The sequence below is a fragment of the Episyrphus balteatus genome, chromosome 4, assembly GCF_945859705.1.
Source record: "Episyrphus balteatus chromosome 4, idEpiBalt1.1, whole genome shotgun sequence".
NCBI classification, from domain to species: domain Eukaryota; kingdom Metazoa; phylum Arthropoda; class Insecta; order Diptera; family Syrphidae; genus Episyrphus; species Episyrphus balteatus.
In genome coordinates this window covers 41,758,848-41,777,029 of record NC_079137.1, presented here as the reverse complement: position 1 = coordinate 41,777,029, position 18,182 = coordinate 41,758,848, and the positions used below count along the sequence as shown (strand labels likewise).

Here is an 18,182-nt window from a genome sequence, read left to right as displayed (position 1 = left end):
TTCATAAATTATTATAGAGCACTTCTGATTGTCGTAGAATCTTGAAATTTGGTAGAATAGTAGAGCTAGTAGTTTATACAAAGGAAAAAAATTTAAACTTGAGAATTTCAGCCAGGGGGCGTGGCAACCGCCCATTTCCGCTGAATTTTCATAAATTATTATAGAGCACTTTTGATTGTAGTAGAATCTTGAAATTTGGTAGAATAGTAGAGCTGGTAGTTCATACAAAGGAAAAAATTTAAAACTTGAGAATTTCAGCCAGGGGGCGTGGCAACCGCCCATTTCCGCTGAGTTTTCATAAATTATTATAGAGCACTTTTGATTGTCGTAGAATCTTGAAATTTGGTAGAATGGTAGTGCTGGTAGTTTACACAAAGGAAAAAATTTAAAACTTGAGAATTTCAGCCAGGGGGCGTGGCAACCGCCCATTTCCGCTGAATTTTCATAAATTATTATAGAGCACTTCTGATTGTCGTAGAATCTTGAAATTTGGTAGAATAGTAGAGCTAGTAGTTTATACAAAGGAAAAAAATTAAAACTTGAGAATTTCAGCCAGGGGGCGTGGCAACCGCCCATTTCCGCTGAATTTTCATAAATTATTATAGAGCACTTTTGATTGTCGTAGAATCTTGAAATTTGGTAGAATGGTAGTGCTGGTAGTTCATACAAAGGAAAAAATTTAAAACTTGAGAATTTCAGCCAGGGGGCGTGGCAACCGCCCATTTCCGCTGAGTTTTCATAAATTATTATAGAGCACTTTTGATTGTAGTAGAATCTTGAAATTTGGTAGAATAGTAGAGCTGGTAGTTCATACAAAGGAAAAAATTTTAAATTTGAGAATTTCAGCCAGGGGGCGTGGCAACCGGCATTCCCGCTGAATTTTCATCAAATATTATAGAGCACTTCTGATTGTCGTAGAATCTTGCAATTTGGTAGAATGGTGGCGCTGGTAGTTTACACAAAGGAAAAAATTTAAAGTTTGAGAATTTCAGGCAGGGGGCGTGGCAACCACCCATTTTCACTGAATTTTCATCAAATATAGAGATTTTATATTCTACAGCCATACCTTGCAAAAAGTAGTGAAATCACAACAAAAACATTACTGTTAAAAAAGGAGCCAAGTTCTCCTATGTTGAAATTATGCTGTCACAAAAAGTATTGAGATATAAAAGTGTACCAAGTTCTAAAGTTTGGGTTCAAATTCGTATCAATAAAATTTTGATTGTTTACTTGGCAATTTTTGAAATAACTTTAAAAATCGATAATTAAGAAAAATTGTCAAGAGAACAATCAAAATTTTATTGATACGAATTTGAACCCAAACTTTAGAACTTGGTACACTTTTACATCTCAGTACTTTTTGTGCCAGCATAATTTCAACATAGGAGAACTTGGCTCTTTTTTTAACAGTAATGTTTTTGTTGTGATACATTTGAACAGATAAACATTACCTACTTAAAATTTTTTGAAATCTTATTTTGTTTTTTAAAACTAATTCATATTTAAAATTTTCTGTTTGAAATAATATTTTATAGAGTGCTAATAAATTCCAAAGTAAAACTGCAAAGAAATCATTTAATCTAAGTCCAATTTCCGAAACGATCCATCCAGTCCAAAAAGAGATTCTGAAGTAACCTTCATGCCAACTCGCAGCTTTTCATCAGATTTATACTGATCGTCTTCTTCGAAATATGGTTTATATTTTAGCGCAAGTTTTTCAACTGTTTCGATACATTCACTGATACGGCCATTATTTCCTCCATATTCTTCTGGCATAAACTCCTTCGGAAAGTGTTCGTAGAAACTTTCAAGTGATGAATGTATCATAACCTAAAAAAAAAATTTCATCAAAAAATACTTAAAACCATGCTTTTAAAATCTTACCCTGTCTTTAATTTTCTTAGGTGAAAAATTCTGAATCATTTTCACAAATGAATATGCTCCAGGTGGGAAATTTACTATATGAACTGCAATTACTCGCAAAGGTATAGCTTTATCTGAGAAAACTAATAGCTTTTTAGCTAAAACAGTATCAAATTTTATAACAAAATCAAACGTTATTTGTGCCATATCAACGACATTGATAAATCCTCCGATAGTACAATTGTCGTTTTCAAGCATTTGAATGTTAAAAATACGCAACTGACTTTTGTAAAGATCAAGATATGAGAATTCATCGAGATTGATATTGTTATAGCGAGATAAAATTATACATGGTCCATCGGCTCCTAATGGCTTTGGCAAGGGTAGAAGTGGTCTAAAATGAAAGAGTTATTGAATGGCTTTTAAAATTTGTCTTATTTTCGTCGATATTTTGTTACCCAATTCTTGTTAGTTTCAAAAATTTGTCCGATATTGGATTATTTAAAAATATATCCGGGTAGATACTTCTGGCGGCATGGAAATTATCAATTTTACGTTTTGCCTTCTCCAAACTGTATTTACAACCTCTCAGGAAAGTTATTAAAAACTGATCGTTTGTTCTAGTTTTTAAATGTGGTTGTTTTTTAATCCATTCTCGAAGAGCTGCTATATCTTGGGGGATACGTTTCTCTACTTCGTGAAGTTCAGTTCGAGCCTTTTCGGCTAGTTCGGGCGAAATTTGTCGAATATCAGCAGTTTGTGATTTGCATGAATTCATTGTCTTACTATTGAACCCTAATATCCAACTGTTTTTTTATTTAAGTTAACAAATGCACTGGTAGCAACTTGTATTCAGGGATGACGTTTGTTAAACTAAATTGAGTGTTGCCAAGAGCTTAGTAAAATCTCTTTGAATTACAAATTCCTTAAAATTTAATTTAACCTTTCCAAATATGATTTTATGTATCAACGAATTTACGTAAAAATCATAAATGACCTTCGTACATAGTTCCTAAATCTTATTTTTATGAAAGTTGCATATCAGTAAATTTGTTAACTTAATTTGAGAACAAATAAAATGATAATTTTGAAGATTCGTCAAGTGTTTAACCACAATTTACCTTATTTATTAACAATGACCTAGAGAATTTACGACTATGATTCCAAACTCTTGATATCAGATAAAATATTTAGATTTCAGTTAGAACTGGAATAAAATCGATCTGAGGAAAACGATGCTTGGCAACCCTATCCGATGCTATTATTTATTTCAATTTGTTTTTTGACGTAAGATAAGGCTTTCTAACCAAGTACTAAAAAAATGGTTTCAAACATAGAATAAAAAATCATAAAACTAATTGAAATCACGATAGGGTGTATGTCATTACCTACACTATTTAAATTTAATTATTAATTTCAAAAGGTTATATTTTTTTGATGAGTTTTAATATTTAGTTTTTACAGTGTAGCTTAGTTATTTTTTTGTCTATGTATTGAAACTAGCAGCTCGCAAAAACGAAATGCGAAATTTTTGACACTTCCACTGCAAAAGAAAATCATTTATATTATTATGTTACCTAATGCAAATAAAAATTTTAAATTTAAAGTAAAATAATTTTTGGATTAATTGATTTTTTTTTTTTTCGAAAAATCAAATTTTTGGAAACGGGAAATTGAATTATTTTTAAATTTTGTTGATTAATAATATTTGTTACAAAATGGGATACCTACCAATTTTATTAATTTTTTTATGTTTTCAAAAAATTATATAAAATAAAACGGCTCTTTCGATTTTGAATTTTTTTCTTAAAATACATCTTAATAAAAGAAATTAAATTGCATACTTGTTTTGGAGCTAAATTTGATTTATGATGCTGTTTTTTCCTTTTAAAAACGAATTTAATTTTTTTTAAATTTTTTTTCTTATAGGGGAAACGAGGCCTAAAAGTTAAAATATAAGTCTTCAAATAATGTATTCATTAAGTTCAATGTTTTATGTAGAAACTCTCATTACACTGTGCAAGTCAAAATTCTTGACAGGCGCGCGAATAACTGTTTCGCCCTATTTCGGACCCGAGAAATCGATTGGCGTCATTAGTTTTTCGATTTATCGGTGCGACTTCGAACAAAATTTTTTTTGAAAGATTTTCAATTATTTTGACAATTTTTCACTTTTTTTCGTAATTTTTCAACCAAAAACAATATTTATATTGCTAATAATTCTGCTCAAACGTTATTTGCTACCAGTAGAAAGACATTATAAACTATTTTAAACAATTTATTTGAAAATTTAGTGATTTTTTTGAAAAAATTAAAAAAAATCGAAATTTTTTACATTGTTTATCGTTTTTCGCTGTTTTTGTTCTTTTTTGCACAAATACATTGCATGTTTTCCATTAAAAATTAATTTAACTGTTAGTTTAGTGTTGGTTAAACTTTGACAGTCTATCGATAGCATCGATAACAAAAAAATATCGAGTATATCGATACTTCACAAAACTATCGATAGTTTTGAGCTAGGTACCATAGCTCAGCTCATTTGAGCTGAGCTGAAAGTGAGCGCCCCCAACTTCCAACGCCTATATCTCGGAATTTTGAAGAAAATGAAAAAAAAAAAAATGTTTGATGCCAAAAGGTAGCGGGGACTCTAACCTACATTTGGGTACAACTCTCATCCCTGTAGGTCCACGCGTTCTCAAACCGGGAGAACTTAAAAGTAAAAAAAAATAGGCACGATTCTGAAAAAATAGGCATGATGTGACGGTTTAACATGGAAGGCGATTTTTTAAAAATCTGACAATGTGCAAAGCGTAGGCCCATGACACAAGCTATCATTTGGCATCACTCCCAAAAATTGCTCTCAAGCGGCTTAGCATCTAGGAGCGTTCAAAGATGCGGGGATTTTTCGAAAAAAAAATTAAACCCCAACTTTCAAAGGCGATTTTCTCGGAATTTTGAATAAAATCGAAAAACCGGATTATACCACTATCGGGTAGCTGAGAATATAAGCTTTCATATGGCACCACTCCCCTGTTTCTAGATCAAAGCATTCGAACGCCTATATCGCGGAATTTTGAAGAAAATGAAAAAAAAATTTTTGTTGCCAAAAGGTAGCGGGGACTCTAACCTACATTTGGGTACAACTCCCATCCATGTAGGACCACGCGTTCTCAAACCGGGAGAACTTGAAAGTAAAAAAAAATTAGGCACGATTCTGATAAAATAGGCATGATGTGGCGGTTTAACATGGAAGGCGATTTTTTAAAAATCTGATAATGTGCAAAGCGTAGGCCCATGACACAAGCTATCATTTGGCATCACTCCCAAAAATTGCTCTCAAGCGGTTTAGCTTCCAGGAGCGTTCAAAGATTCGGGGATTTTTCGAAAAAAGAATTTACCCCAACTTTCAAACGCGATTTTCTCGGAATTTTGAAAAAAGTCGAAAAACCGGATTGTACCGGAATTCAAAATTTGAGCTGAGCTCAGCTAACTTTTGAGCTTTGTAGCAACCCTGCAAGTTCCATACTGCTACTACTAGTGCTGAAGCACACACAATTCTCATAAAATTACCATATCGCACATTTTATGCGCAATTCATTTACTTTCGTTAACCATATACCGTACGTTCTGAACCGCACAACATGAGTAAATTTCACAGAATAAATTGAAAACTACATGGACGCAAGGAGGATGAAAGAATTAATTTATTGTTCACTTGATAAAAATGTAAAAAAACTAAGTGTGGATTAATTACTTCATAATAGAAATTAAAAATATCAAATGAAATTCATTTACATATACTGAATGAGAAGTATAACTTCAGTCTGGTGTACATGTGTACACACACTCTTTTTTTTTTTGAATCTATTATATTATGAAAATTAAAAAAAAATTAAAAACTTTTAATTATTTCGAATATGGAACTTTCTAAAAAAGCAAATTTATTGTATTTAAATTAGAAAAATTTTGAAGAAATATTTTTTTTGGTATTAAATAGGACTGAGCCGAACATGTAGCTTGCAAAATTATTTTATTGCAAGTTCTTAAAACTAGAAAGTTCGACTTTTGAAACCCTACTGTACCTAAAATTTCAGTGCAACCATATTTAAAGGAAATACAATCACATGAAAAACCTCAACAAATTTGGAATTTTTTTTTTGTACCTATCCATTAATTTTTTCCACTAGTGTAGTTGATGTAGCTTGACGAGAAATGACTCGTTGAAAAACGTCAAATGTGTCTATTGTTGTTTTCTGTTCTACTTTATCTGATAAGACTGGTCTTTCTTGTGTTCTACCTTTTTTCTCTTTAAACAGCAGCTACTGAATCAGTTTAACGATTTTTCATAATGCGGTATAGCTACTATAAGATAATTTTTGAAGTTATACTTCTTTTGCGGCGCGGTGGTGAGCCATGAAAATTTACTTTTTGACAAGAATGTCAAAGGGATTATGACGTTTCCTCGTAAACACTTTTTTCCATATTCTGGATTGAATTGAAATTTAAAAAATTTCTGCCTTAAAAAATTTAAATTTAATTTCGTATATCTTAACATTTCAAATACAAAAGTAAAAAATGCTAGGGATATCTGTTCAATTAATGCAGTAAAAATAAGATTATAAAGGTTATACTACCATTAGACTATTTTTATTTTTTAAGTTATTACTATTATCAGATTAATTTTTTACATGAACGAGTTCAACCGAAGTGTATTTATATTATTATAATGCTCTTGAGTGAGTGATAAAAATCAGCTTATTTGTAGGTACCCACCTGCAATATTCCTGTCGATACCTTATCTTTAGTTTATAAAAAAAAGTATATAAAACAAATAAAATACTTATCAATGACTTTCGAATGCAAGCAAAATATGAAATAGTAAATAAACGAACGTCCTTGTCTATGAAAACTTATCAGTTCACCAATGAACTTTAATAAAACCGGTTCAGTCTTAAAATTCATTTTAATTAAATATGCTAAATATTCGACAAATTTCACCCGAACTAGCCGAAAAGGCTCGAACTCAACTAAACGAAGTTGAAGCACGTATTCCTCAAGATATTGCAACTCTTCGAGAATGGATCGAGAAACAACCACATCTGAAATCAAGGACAAATGATCAATTCTTGCTGGCCTTTCTACGAGGCTGTAAATATAGTTTGGAGAAGGCAAAACAAAAAATCGACTATTTCCATGCATTTCGAAGTATTTCTCCGGATATATTCCTTAATAATCAAGTTTCTGAAAAATCAATGAAACTAACAAGACTTGGGTATTCACAAAATAATAGCAAACTTATGAAAATTTTGAAGTTAAAACAAACTCCTTTTGTTACAGGCATTTAATTCCCTTGCCAAAACCACTAAAACCCGATGGACCTCGCATCGTTCTGACTCGCTATGATGGTATCGACCTCAACGAGTTCTCATATATTGAACTTTTTAAAAATCAATTGCGTATCAATAACATTATGATGCTTGAAGATGATAATTGTGTGATTGGAGGAATTATCAATATAATCGATATGACACATGTGACATTAGGGTTTCTTTTGAAATTTGATCCAGTGGTTGGCAAAAAGCTCGGAGTTTTTTCGGATAAGGCAATGCCATTTCGAGTAGCTGGCATACATTTTATAAACTTTCCACATGAAGCAATAACATTTATGAAAATGGTGCAACATTTAATGCCTAAGAAGATTCTTGATAGGGTAAGTGTTTTGAGTAAGGTGAAAATCAAATAGTTTATTTTACTACAATTGTAATAGATGACAATTCATTTGACAACTGAAAGTTTATATGAACATGTACCCAAAGAGTATCTTCCTGAAGAATATGGTGGAAATAATGGACGTATTAGTGACTGTATCGAAACTATTGAAGAACTTATGGTTAAGTACAAACCATATTTTGAAGAAGACGATCAATACAAAACAGATGAGAAACTACGAGTGGGTACAAAAGTTAGTTCGGAATCTTTATTTGGATTGGATGGATCATTTCGGAAATTGGAAGTGGATTGAGTGCATTTGAAAAAGATAATTTTATTGTTGGTAATACAATTTTATAGTAAGTATAATAAAATTTAACTATCTGGCTTTATATATTTACATATCAATATTTGTTTGTTTTATTGATTAAGTATATTTTATAGTGAGTTGTAAATTTGCAGAGTATAATCTATAAAATTAATCTTTTTTTTTATACATAATGTATGTATTAGAGAGAGAGAGAGAGTATTATTAAACTTATAATAAATAGTATAAATTTGTAACTACTGCTATCACTGTGCTACAAAATAAAAAAAAAAATACGACCGAGAAATAACATAGTGTAGGCTATTCCAATGCACATTGTTTCCGTAGTAGGCCATAGGCCGAAATATCGATGTCATTATAATGACGTCATTTTTCGTTATATTTGTTATAAAAAGCCTATTCTTTAAGATAGCATAACAGAAATTTTGAGAAAATAACGAAACTTTTCATATCAACCATAAAAAGTTGTCGAAAAAAGTCTGATTTCAATGCTTTATTTTTGGTCCCGAATCAACTTAAACTTTTAAGCGTATTTTTCGGTTAAAATTATTTTTAAAGTTTTTTTTTTGTTATGGAACTTAAAGTTGAAGGTATGTACTTTATTTAAAGAGTTTACAATTCTATTTTATTTAAAATTTTCAATAAAAAACAGACTAGAAAAGGACAGGTTCAAATTCCATACTTTTGTTTTTCTTCTCACTTTACCGAAACTTTTAACTATGTTGTCATCAATATAAATACATGATTCATATACATAAATTTTCTCTAGCACGTGTAGTTTCTTAAACAATTGAATCTGTCTGCGAATAAGTGCGAAGGGCTACGACTGACTCTTTCACACTCATTGTTTCAATTTTACCCATATTTCTCATATTTAAAACTTTTTCAAATTTTTTTTTGTTTTTTTAAGTTTTATGTTTTCCTTAAGTTTTTGCACATATTTTTATAAAAACATATGATATTAAGCAAGCTTTAAATCTGAAATGTAACATAAAAATTATGACTGAAATTGAAAAAAAAACCAAACAAATAATTTTAAAAAATAACTTATCATTTGTTTGTATGTAGATTCAAGGCTTCTTTTTACATTTTGTTATTAAATATATACAAGATTTCTTTATAAAACAATTGTTTTTCAATTAATTCATTTTTTATTGCTAAAAAAATATATTCTCACACATATTCAAGTATATTTTGTTGCTATCCTAACCATAATCCCCTATGGCCGCCCTTCTTAGAAACCGGTACCACTGTGCAATGGTTGAATAATGCATACAAATATTTTTGCTATATTTTTGGAACCCTCCATTTTTTTTTATTTACAAAAAACCATTTTTACAGACTTTGCGATGTAATCTATCAATATCTCAGTCATATTTTTAACAATTCTCAATATGTTATATGTTTTTGGAAAGAGGATTTCCATACATTAAACATGTATATAAGTCTATTGTTTAAACAAACTAAGTGTAGGTTTATATCCCATAAATAAACATAAACATAAATAAAATAAACATACTACGCTTGTTTGTGAATAAAATGTATGTTTTTTTTAATTTTTTGCCATCATATGTGTAAAAAGCGATTTTTGAAAAAGTCTGAAAAAAATGATTTTCTTTACCAAGCTAAATCTCTAAAATTATTACAATTAAAAATATGAAAAACGGTCACATGATAGCTACACTTATAAAGTTTGAGTCCTTTAAGTTTTAAATTTTTTGAACAAATGGTTTGGCTGGAATATAAAATTGATCGAACTAGGTCCAAGAAACCCCATGTTATTCCCATAAGAAACTTCAACCGCTTGGCGGCACGGGTTAGAATGATGTTAGAGACTTGAAACTTGGGGAATATTATTTTAAGGTTATTTCCAATCATATAAGATCTGAGAAGCATACAAATTCTAATTATTTAAAAAAAAACGAGCACCCTATTGTGCACCTTGCAATTCACATCGCATGATATGGCATATTTTCTAGTTACGGAAAAGTAGCATAGATTCCGCAGTTTTGGTCAAATTTAACAAAACAATACACCAATTTGTGCCTAAATAAATATTTTTCCAGAATATAACCTAACTTTATTTTTTTGTTTGTTTTATTTTGAAAACAAAAAATTGGGTAAAGTTGAAAAAATTGAGAAAAAAATCACTTTTTCAAGATTTTGATTTTATTTGATCAAACTACAAAGATATGACAGTATGTTATTTGAAATTGTTCATAGAAAAATAGGGTTGGTTTGGCAACCAGTTTTAAAAGTAGCAATTATATTTTTTAATATTCAATATCAACTTATTTTTCATTTTAAACAAATTTTAACCTCTGTCGTAACTCAACGGTAGCCGCTTAGACTGTAACAAGCTTTTACATTTGCATTTAATTGCATTTATAAAATTAAAAAAAAAACCGACGCGAAAAATTAATTAAAATAGTTTAATGTTGAAAAAATGAATAATTCGAATTTATTGAAGAAATCTAATATGATAGTATTAGTGGTTTGAGAGTTATTATAAAAGGATCTGTGAAACCAAAACACAACATAGAGTATAATTATTTGAAAAATTTGCCAATTTTTTTTGAAAAACCTGATAGTTTCGTCAAAAATTAAAAAAAAATGAAGAAAAAATGAAGAAAAAATTACATTTTATATTTTAAAGTTGAATAACTTCGAAACGGGGCAGTTTATCAAAAAAAAAAAATTATTAAGAGCTTTTTTGTAGAGCGTTTTTTTTATAATTTTATACAAGAAAATAATTAAATCTAGCCTTTTTGCTGAACCGTTAAAAAGTTATAAAATTCCAAACTCAAAAACACAATCTTTCCCATGTAAATCGTATGGGAAATAGAAATTTGCGATGCGGCGGTACTTAATATTAATATTAAGGGCTGAAACTTTTACAGTATTTTTTTTTCGTCATTTCCAACAATATTTTCGGTAATGCTTTGAACAAAAAAAAAAAAAATCAGTCTAATCAGTACAGTGCATTTTTTTTGTCGCCCGGTAATATTTTACATTATTCTATTGCTTTTTCATTTTTTCGATACGGCTTTCAGATTCTACGGAGTAAAATCTTAGGTATACAAAGCATAATGGGACTAACATTTTTTGATTCATTGCAAAAAACTACGAAAATAAAGTTTACGATTTTGAATTAACGCTGCATGTCTTATATCCTGATAATTTATATATTCTTCAATTTATGGAAAGTTTTGACATTTTCTAAACTAATGTATTTTTATAGGTTTGTACTTATCTTATATATGTAAATATTTGATACTTCATAACTTAACTCTTGAATAAAGCCATCAGATATAGTACCATTAAGTAATAATAATTTATAATTATGAGTCATCACATTAAAATTAAAGAAACTAAAAAAAAACTTAAGAAACTAAAAAAAACTACCTATAAGTCCCAAAAAAAAAAAAAATTATCTTACATCAGTAGTTTATGACGTAAAGAAAATAAAGCTCCTTCAGTTGATAAGGTTAAGATTTTTTGATAGCCACACGTTTTTTTGCGTTTAGAGTAATAAAAAAATGTTTATGTTTTTTTTTTATAATAATTTATTATCATAACTTAATAAGAAATAAAATTACATAAATAACTAATTAAGTCTCCAATTACGTCATAATATACAAATTTGATAATGCAATCATATTTTAATTAAATTAAAAAAAAAAAACACCGAAACTTTCCTATTATGTCATAAAAAACAATCTTCAATAAAACTGAAATATTCTAAAATTTTTGTTTTTGGGCAAATTATAAAACAAATTAACTTATCCACATGCAAGTTATGATTAAGTATTAACGTGGAAAACCAATAAAAACGCATATACATAAAACAAAAAATTGATTTATAAATATTATCGAAATGAACACGTGCTTATCTTTACTAGATAGTTATCTGACTTAGATTAAATTTAACAAAAAATACAAAATGAAAAAATCGATAACCATAATATTATTATGACTTACGAAAATAACACACCACCCTCTGGGAATCCCATTCAATCGACTTCTAATTTTCGAAAAGATCCTTCCAAGCCAAAAACTGACTCCAAATTCATTCTTGATCCTATTCGCGCCTTTTCATTCACTTTGTACTGAACATCTTCTTCAAAGAATTCTCTATGATCTAACAATCGTTTCTCCCACCCATCGATTGCTTCCTGTAAGGTGCCATTGTGACCGCCATAATCCTTAGGAAGATACTCCTGTGGAATGTATTTGTGAAGGCTTTCAAGTGTTGGATGAACAATCAGCTGGAAAAGATAAAAAACCACCATCAATATTTTCAGCTTGATTGAGAAAAAAAATATTGCTTTACCCTTTCTCGAATTTTTTTCGACATTAAACTTCTAGCAATATTAATAACAGCGGCAGCTTCTTTTGGAACATTTATCAAATGCAGACCCTTTATTCGAATTGGAGCAGCTTTATCCGCAAAAACACTTAATTTTTTGATCAGAACAGGATCGAATTGTAAAATAAGACCCTTGGGGCTGTTACCCAAGTCGGCAACATTAACGACTCCCCCAATAACACAATTGTCATCTTCGAACATTTGAATTTCGAAAATTCGAAGTTGATTCTTAAAGAGATCTAGGATGGTGAATTCCTTGGGATTGACATTAGCATATCGAGTTATGTGAATCCGTGGTCCATCAGGCTTAAGAGGGGTTGGCAGAGGAACTATGTGCCTAAAAGTAAACTGATTAGTCTTCACGCAAACATTTATAATTGCTTAAAACTTACCCTAATCGAGCTAATCTCATTGATCGATCATCGATCTGCTTGTTGAGGAAAATTTCAGGTGACATAGTCTTGATTGTGTAGTAATAATCGAATTTTTGTTTAGCCTTTTCCATGCTATATTTACATCCTCGCAGGAATGACAACAAAAACTGATCATCTGTCCTTGCATGGAGATGAGGTTGTTTTTCCACCCATGTCCTTAAAGCTATTATATCATCTGCTATGCGACTTTCGACTTCGTGAAGTTCCTCTCGAGCCTTTTTAGCTAATTCTGGATTCAGAGGTCGAACGTTAATCATTTTTTTGGTTCTTCTATTTCAATAAAAAAAAAACCTATGCCAACCGATGTGATTAAAGTTTACCTCAGAACTGAATGTTGATAAAAATTTGTCAAATAATTTTACTCATAGAACTGACTCAGTGACTTGGCGATAAAAAAAAATAAAATATGTGCAAATAAATATGTTTATCTACATTTTATTTCGCTTCCAAGTTCATCATTATTGTATTATACACCTAGACGAATGTGAGATTATAATATTTTTATTTGATTAAGGAAAATCATAGATATTGTTTTTATTACTTACAAAACGTTTTGTAAGTACTTTGATAAAAGTAAAATATCTTTTTCATCTTCAGAATCATATTTAAAGCAATAAATTAATTTTTATTGGTTGAAATTAGTATTTCAGTTCAAGAGTTCAAAGCTCATTTTAGGTGAAAAAAAGACAGCTAAAAATATCACTCAGAATAAACAGTCGAAAATGAGTTTAATTTTACAGTGCGGTTTTCTTGGTTAGATACTATTTCTTTTTGTTTTTAACTTCAAATAGAAGTATGAAATCTAAAAAAAAGGAGATTTGTAATCTATATAAAATACCTTTAAATCAAAACTCGTTTCGAGACTTTGTTCCGAAAAAATCTGCTTTCAAATCTAAGAAAAAAAAATTTTAAATGCGATTTTTTCGGAATAGTCCAGTGCATTTATAATTTGACCCAGCAGTTTGTACCACCCCCAAATTTTGTTTGCTCATTCGATAGAGCATTGGCTGAATATCATTACCCTTATTTTTCGCACTGGCGAAATTCACCTTTCGACCGCCATCTTGGAATATCTCGATTTCTATTTTTCCTACATAAAAGTTGTGTATACAAGAAACGTAAACAATTAAATTTCGCGTCTTTTATGGTAGAACACTTTTTCGATATTCTGAATATTAAAAAAGTTACAAGCCAACAAAGTAAAAAAAAAACAGAAAAAAGTGACAATTTTAAAGTTTTGAGCACTTTTTATCAAAATTATTAAAAAACTTTCCTAGATAAGATTATTCACCTCAAAATTCTCTACAACTCTGCTATACAACTTTTTTTTTCTATCGCTTTAAATACAAAAGTTATTAAAAATGCTCTTTTTTGTTTGTGTTTTTTATCTTTACTTTTTCTTAATTTTTTTTTTTACCAAATATTGAATTTTAAATGATTAGTGAGTATTTTATAGCTTTATGTTGCAAGAGAAAATTCAGGACCTGCAATTTTTTTATATTTAAGTCTCTTCATTGCGTAAAAAAGGGGTATTTTTTTAACAAAAAAGTGTTAATAACTTTATTAATTATAGTGATACAAAAAAAAGTTGTATAGCAGAGTTGTAGAGAATTTTAAGGCGAATAATCTTTTTCCAATACGTTTTTTCATAATTTTGATAAAAAGTGCTCAAATCTTTAAAATTGTCATTTTTTCGGTTTTTTTTTTTACTTTTTTGGCTTGTAACTTTTTTTAAAATTCAGAATATCGAAAAAGTGTTCTTAACATAAAAGACGCGAAATTTAATTGCCTACGTTTCTTGTATACACAACTTTTATGTTGGATAAATAGAAATCGAGATATTTAACAAAAATTAAAATCCAAGATGGCGTCCGAAAGGTTAATTTCGCGAGTGCGAAAAATCAGGATAATGATATTCAACCAATGCTCTATCGAACAAGCAAAAAAAATTTGGGGGTGGTACAAACTGCTGGGTCGCCCATATATGAACATCATAAATGCACTGGACTAGATAGGGTTTAACCTTGGATTTTATTCGAAAATCCAAGAAAAATTGATTCGTAACTTTTTGATTTAAAACTAAAGGCCTCTTCATTATAAACTCGAACCATTGAACTAAAACTTGTTCCGAGATTTTATTCCCAAGATAACTGCTTTCGAATCTAAGATACAAAATATTTCGATTCCAAATAATTCAGCAACCAGAGCTCTAAGAAACTTTTGGAATGTGTTTAAGAATATAGCTTAAAAATACCTTTCTTTTGATGTATAACTCGATGGATTTGGAGGAAATTTTTTAAAATTCATTATTTTCGGAAGGCCTTCGAAGGGGGCAAATAACTCAGAACCAGACCTCAAAGAAACTTTTGGGTTTTCCAAACCAAAAAAATGTTTCATTGTTCTCTTAGAAATAAACCAGACCTCAAAGAAACTTTTGGGTTTTCCAAACCAAAAAAATGTTTCATTGTTCTCTTAGAAATAAAATTTTATCAAAACCTCAATATCCATTAAATTTTTGACAAATTGTTAAATGTATAGAAAAATGTATCAATTTTATTTGTAAGTTTGCGAACAAAAAATTACAAAAAACACCTTATTGTTTCACACAAATAATTAAGTCAAATTAACGATAACAAAATTTGTAAGTACCTAAAATTAATAAAATTTAAGAAAAAAGTACAGTGTGATTACGCAGTAACATATTCTTAACACTAAAAAAAAAAACAATAGATAATAATTTGAATTTTACTTTCTTCTTAAAAATTCATTAACTCCATACATAACATCTTCCTCGAAATATTGTTCAAACTTTACAAGACTTTCCATTTGTCTCTTAATACATGTCGCTATGTTTCCATTTTTACCTCCATATTCAATTGGCAAAAATTCCTGTGGTACATATTTGTAAAATGTGTCCATAGAACTGTGTGCATGAAACTAAAAAAAAGAAGTTAGCATTAGATAAGTATTTTTTTGGATTGAAAAACTTCACTTTTAATTTAAAAATGCTCTATTTACCTTTTTCTTTAAATCCGCGTTTAAAAACGAGCAAGCCATTCGTAGTATGCACTTGAAATATTTAGACACATTTATAAAATGCACTTCGTCTATTTGGAGTGGAAGTCCGTTCTGAATAAATTGAGATATATTTTTTGAAAAACTGATATCAATTTTGAGACTCTGTCTGAAGGTTGATTTATCCAAATCAATAACATAAACTACGGCAGCTTGAGGATCCGAATTCCTAGATTCGATCATGTTGACTTCAGCAAGCATAAAGAAAAGTTTTATGACGTCAGCATAGGTAAATGTACTGGACCTTGGCAGTAGTGGATATTTAGTAAAGTTTAATCGAACATCTTTGTCATTTAGGGATACGGGTAGAAAAACTGAAATTCTATTAAAAAAATATTTTTAGACAAGCTTTTTGATGTTATGATCTTAACTTACCCCATTTGACATATGTCAAGAATTTTTTTGTTAACATTTCGTTCTGTCAAAATCGATGGTATAGTATTTTTAAAAGTGTAGAATGTATCTAAATGAATTTTCGTCTCATTTAAATCATATCGACATGACCTTAAAAATCCACGAAGAAATTCATCATCAATACGAGAATTAAGATGTGGTTGACTTAAAACCCACAAACAAAGATCTTCAATAAGAATTGCAATTTTACGTTCATAAAGATCAACTATCTTTGTTGACATTTTATTACAACTAAATCATTTTAAAAAAAATAATCAAAATTATTTAACTAATCTTAACAAAACTCAGTTTACTATTTTGTCTCGAAATGCAAAAAAAAAACCCCTGTCAATGAGCTTAAAACTAATTAAGTCTGAGTTGTTTATTGAAAAGTTCAAGCACGAGGTCATTATAAAGTAAAACTCATTCTTGACAAAATTATAGGTATCTATGAATTGTAGAGGTATGATGTCGTCAGTTAAATTCTGCGAAATAATAGAATATTGGGTTTGAGTTTGAACTAAAAATAAAAATTCACTATTTGAGTACTTTTCTATAAATATGTCATGTAACTTAAGTAAGTTTATGCACTAGATACTATATTGCAGAAAATTAACATCATTTCATTCATTCATTCATTCATTCAATACAATTGATCTTAATTACTTGTTTGATTCGTTATTGTTTTTGAAGATGCAAGGTCTTAGAGTGTCAGTTTATTGAAAAGCTGTACTTCTCATTTTGCATGTTTTAAAATATTACTACTGCGCGCACAATAATGATATAGATAGAGTATGGTATCACGCTAATATTAAACATAATCTTGAATATTATTAAATGCCATATAGATGTTTTTGAATTAACAAATTAAATTTTTCAAAAGGTAAACAAATTTTCAAGAATATTCATAAAGATTTTTTTTTTAATAAAAACAAAGTGACGTTTACAACACAGTGATCCATGATTTATTCTGTGACGTAATCGTAAAACAAGTTGAGTTTTGGTAAGAATCTGTTGAGAGTTAAAACTATTAAATTTATTTATTGTTGAATTGAAATTTTATACTATGTATTGTTCGAACATAACTTCATTACACTGGTAACTGGTAAATTGGCTATGTGAAGTTGGCACTCCCAAATTCAAATTTTTTTTCGAACCTGCCTGGTTCGATTGCCCAAGATTAGCCCAGGATAGCCCAATATTTTTTTTCGTTAGCCGACCCTTAGTTCTAAAATTATAAAGGAATTATTTTTTTTTTTCACCTCAAAAATCACAAAAAATAATTTTTTTTCAGTTTAAAAATAGTTTGGTTTTGAACTGTGGTTTGTCCAACGTTCGCCTAGGATAGGGCAACTTTTTTTTTCTTTATTCCACCATTTTTTCTAAAGATACAATAAAAAACATTTTTCATATCCGAAATCGAAAAATTTATGATTTTTTTTTGTCCTGTGAAAAAATCGTTAGTTTTTTTCACAAAGTTAGCCCAGCAAAGTCCAGCTGTTGTTTTTGCTATCGCTTAGTTTAAAAATTATAGAAGCATTATTTTTTATTCACCTCAAAAATCACAAAAATATTTTTTTTTTGTTAACTGAAAAATCGTTGATTTATCATTGTGGTTCGTTCGCCCAAGGTTAGTCCTAACTATAGGTAGTTGGTTACAAAGGCCAATTAGTTTCATTAATAATAAGATAATAGATAAATCATTACTTAACAAAAAAAAAAAATAGTACGCATACACCATAGTGACCTTTTTTTAAATATATAACTTGGAAAAAGTTAATCCATTGGTCTCAAATGTTATCTTTTTGTTTTAGAATTCTTGATTGATTGAATGCAGTCCATATAACATTCCTGCTAAGAAGATTGAGTTAATTTGTTTTATTTCACCTTAAAAACCACAAAAAAAAAGAAAAAAAAAAGTTACAATTAATATTAAATGATGTGTGAGGAAGTTTTTTTTTAGTACACGAGTTGAACTATTTAAACATTTCTCAAGTAACCATAGTAATTC

General features: G+C 29.3%; 3 protein-coding genes across 3 annotated transcripts; 1 reads left to right on the top strand and 2 right to left on the bottom strand.

Moving 5' to 3' along the window:
* Positions 1 to 1,528: 1,528 nt before the first annotated feature.
* LOC129919217 (uncharacterized) lies at positions 1,529 to 13,042 on the bottom strand. The gene is made up of 6 exons (XM_056000071.1): positions 12,662 to 13,042; positions 12,234 to 12,606; positions 11,923 to 12,168; positions 2,322 to 2,674; positions 1,885 to 2,257; positions 1,529 to 1,830 (listed from the first exon to the last, which is right to left on the bottom strand). The coding sequence occupies exons 1-6, from the start codon at positions 12,958 to 12,960 to the stop codon at positions 1,576 to 1,578; spliced, it is 1,899 nt and encodes a 632-aa protein (XP_055856046.1). The 5' UTR covers positions 12,961 to 13,042; the 3' UTR covers positions 1,529 to 1,575.
* LOC129919432 (alpha-tocopherol transfer protein-like) lies at positions 6,745 to 7,980 on the top strand. The gene is made up of 3 exons (XM_056000303.1): positions 6,745 to 7,135; positions 7,201 to 7,573; positions 7,631 to 7,980. The coding sequence occupies exons 1-3, from the start codon at positions 6,837 to 6,839 to the stop codon at positions 7,883 to 7,885; spliced, it is 927 nt and encodes a 308-aa protein (XP_055856278.1). The 5' UTR covers positions 6,745 to 6,836; the 3' UTR covers positions 7,886 to 7,980.
* Positions 13,043 to 15,392: 2,350 nt separating the features above from the next.
* LOC129918868 (uncharacterized) lies at positions 15,393 to 16,649 on the bottom strand. The gene is made up of 3 exons (XM_055999613.1): positions 16,154 to 16,649; positions 15,722 to 16,100; positions 15,393 to 15,640 (listed from the first exon to the last, which is right to left on the bottom strand). The coding sequence occupies exons 1-3, from the start codon at positions 16,411 to 16,413 to the stop codon at positions 15,449 to 15,451; spliced, it is 831 nt and encodes a 276-aa protein (XP_055855588.1). The 5' UTR covers positions 16,414 to 16,649; the 3' UTR covers positions 15,393 to 15,448.
* Between the last annotated feature and the right edge of the window lie 1,533 nt (positions 16,650 to 18,182).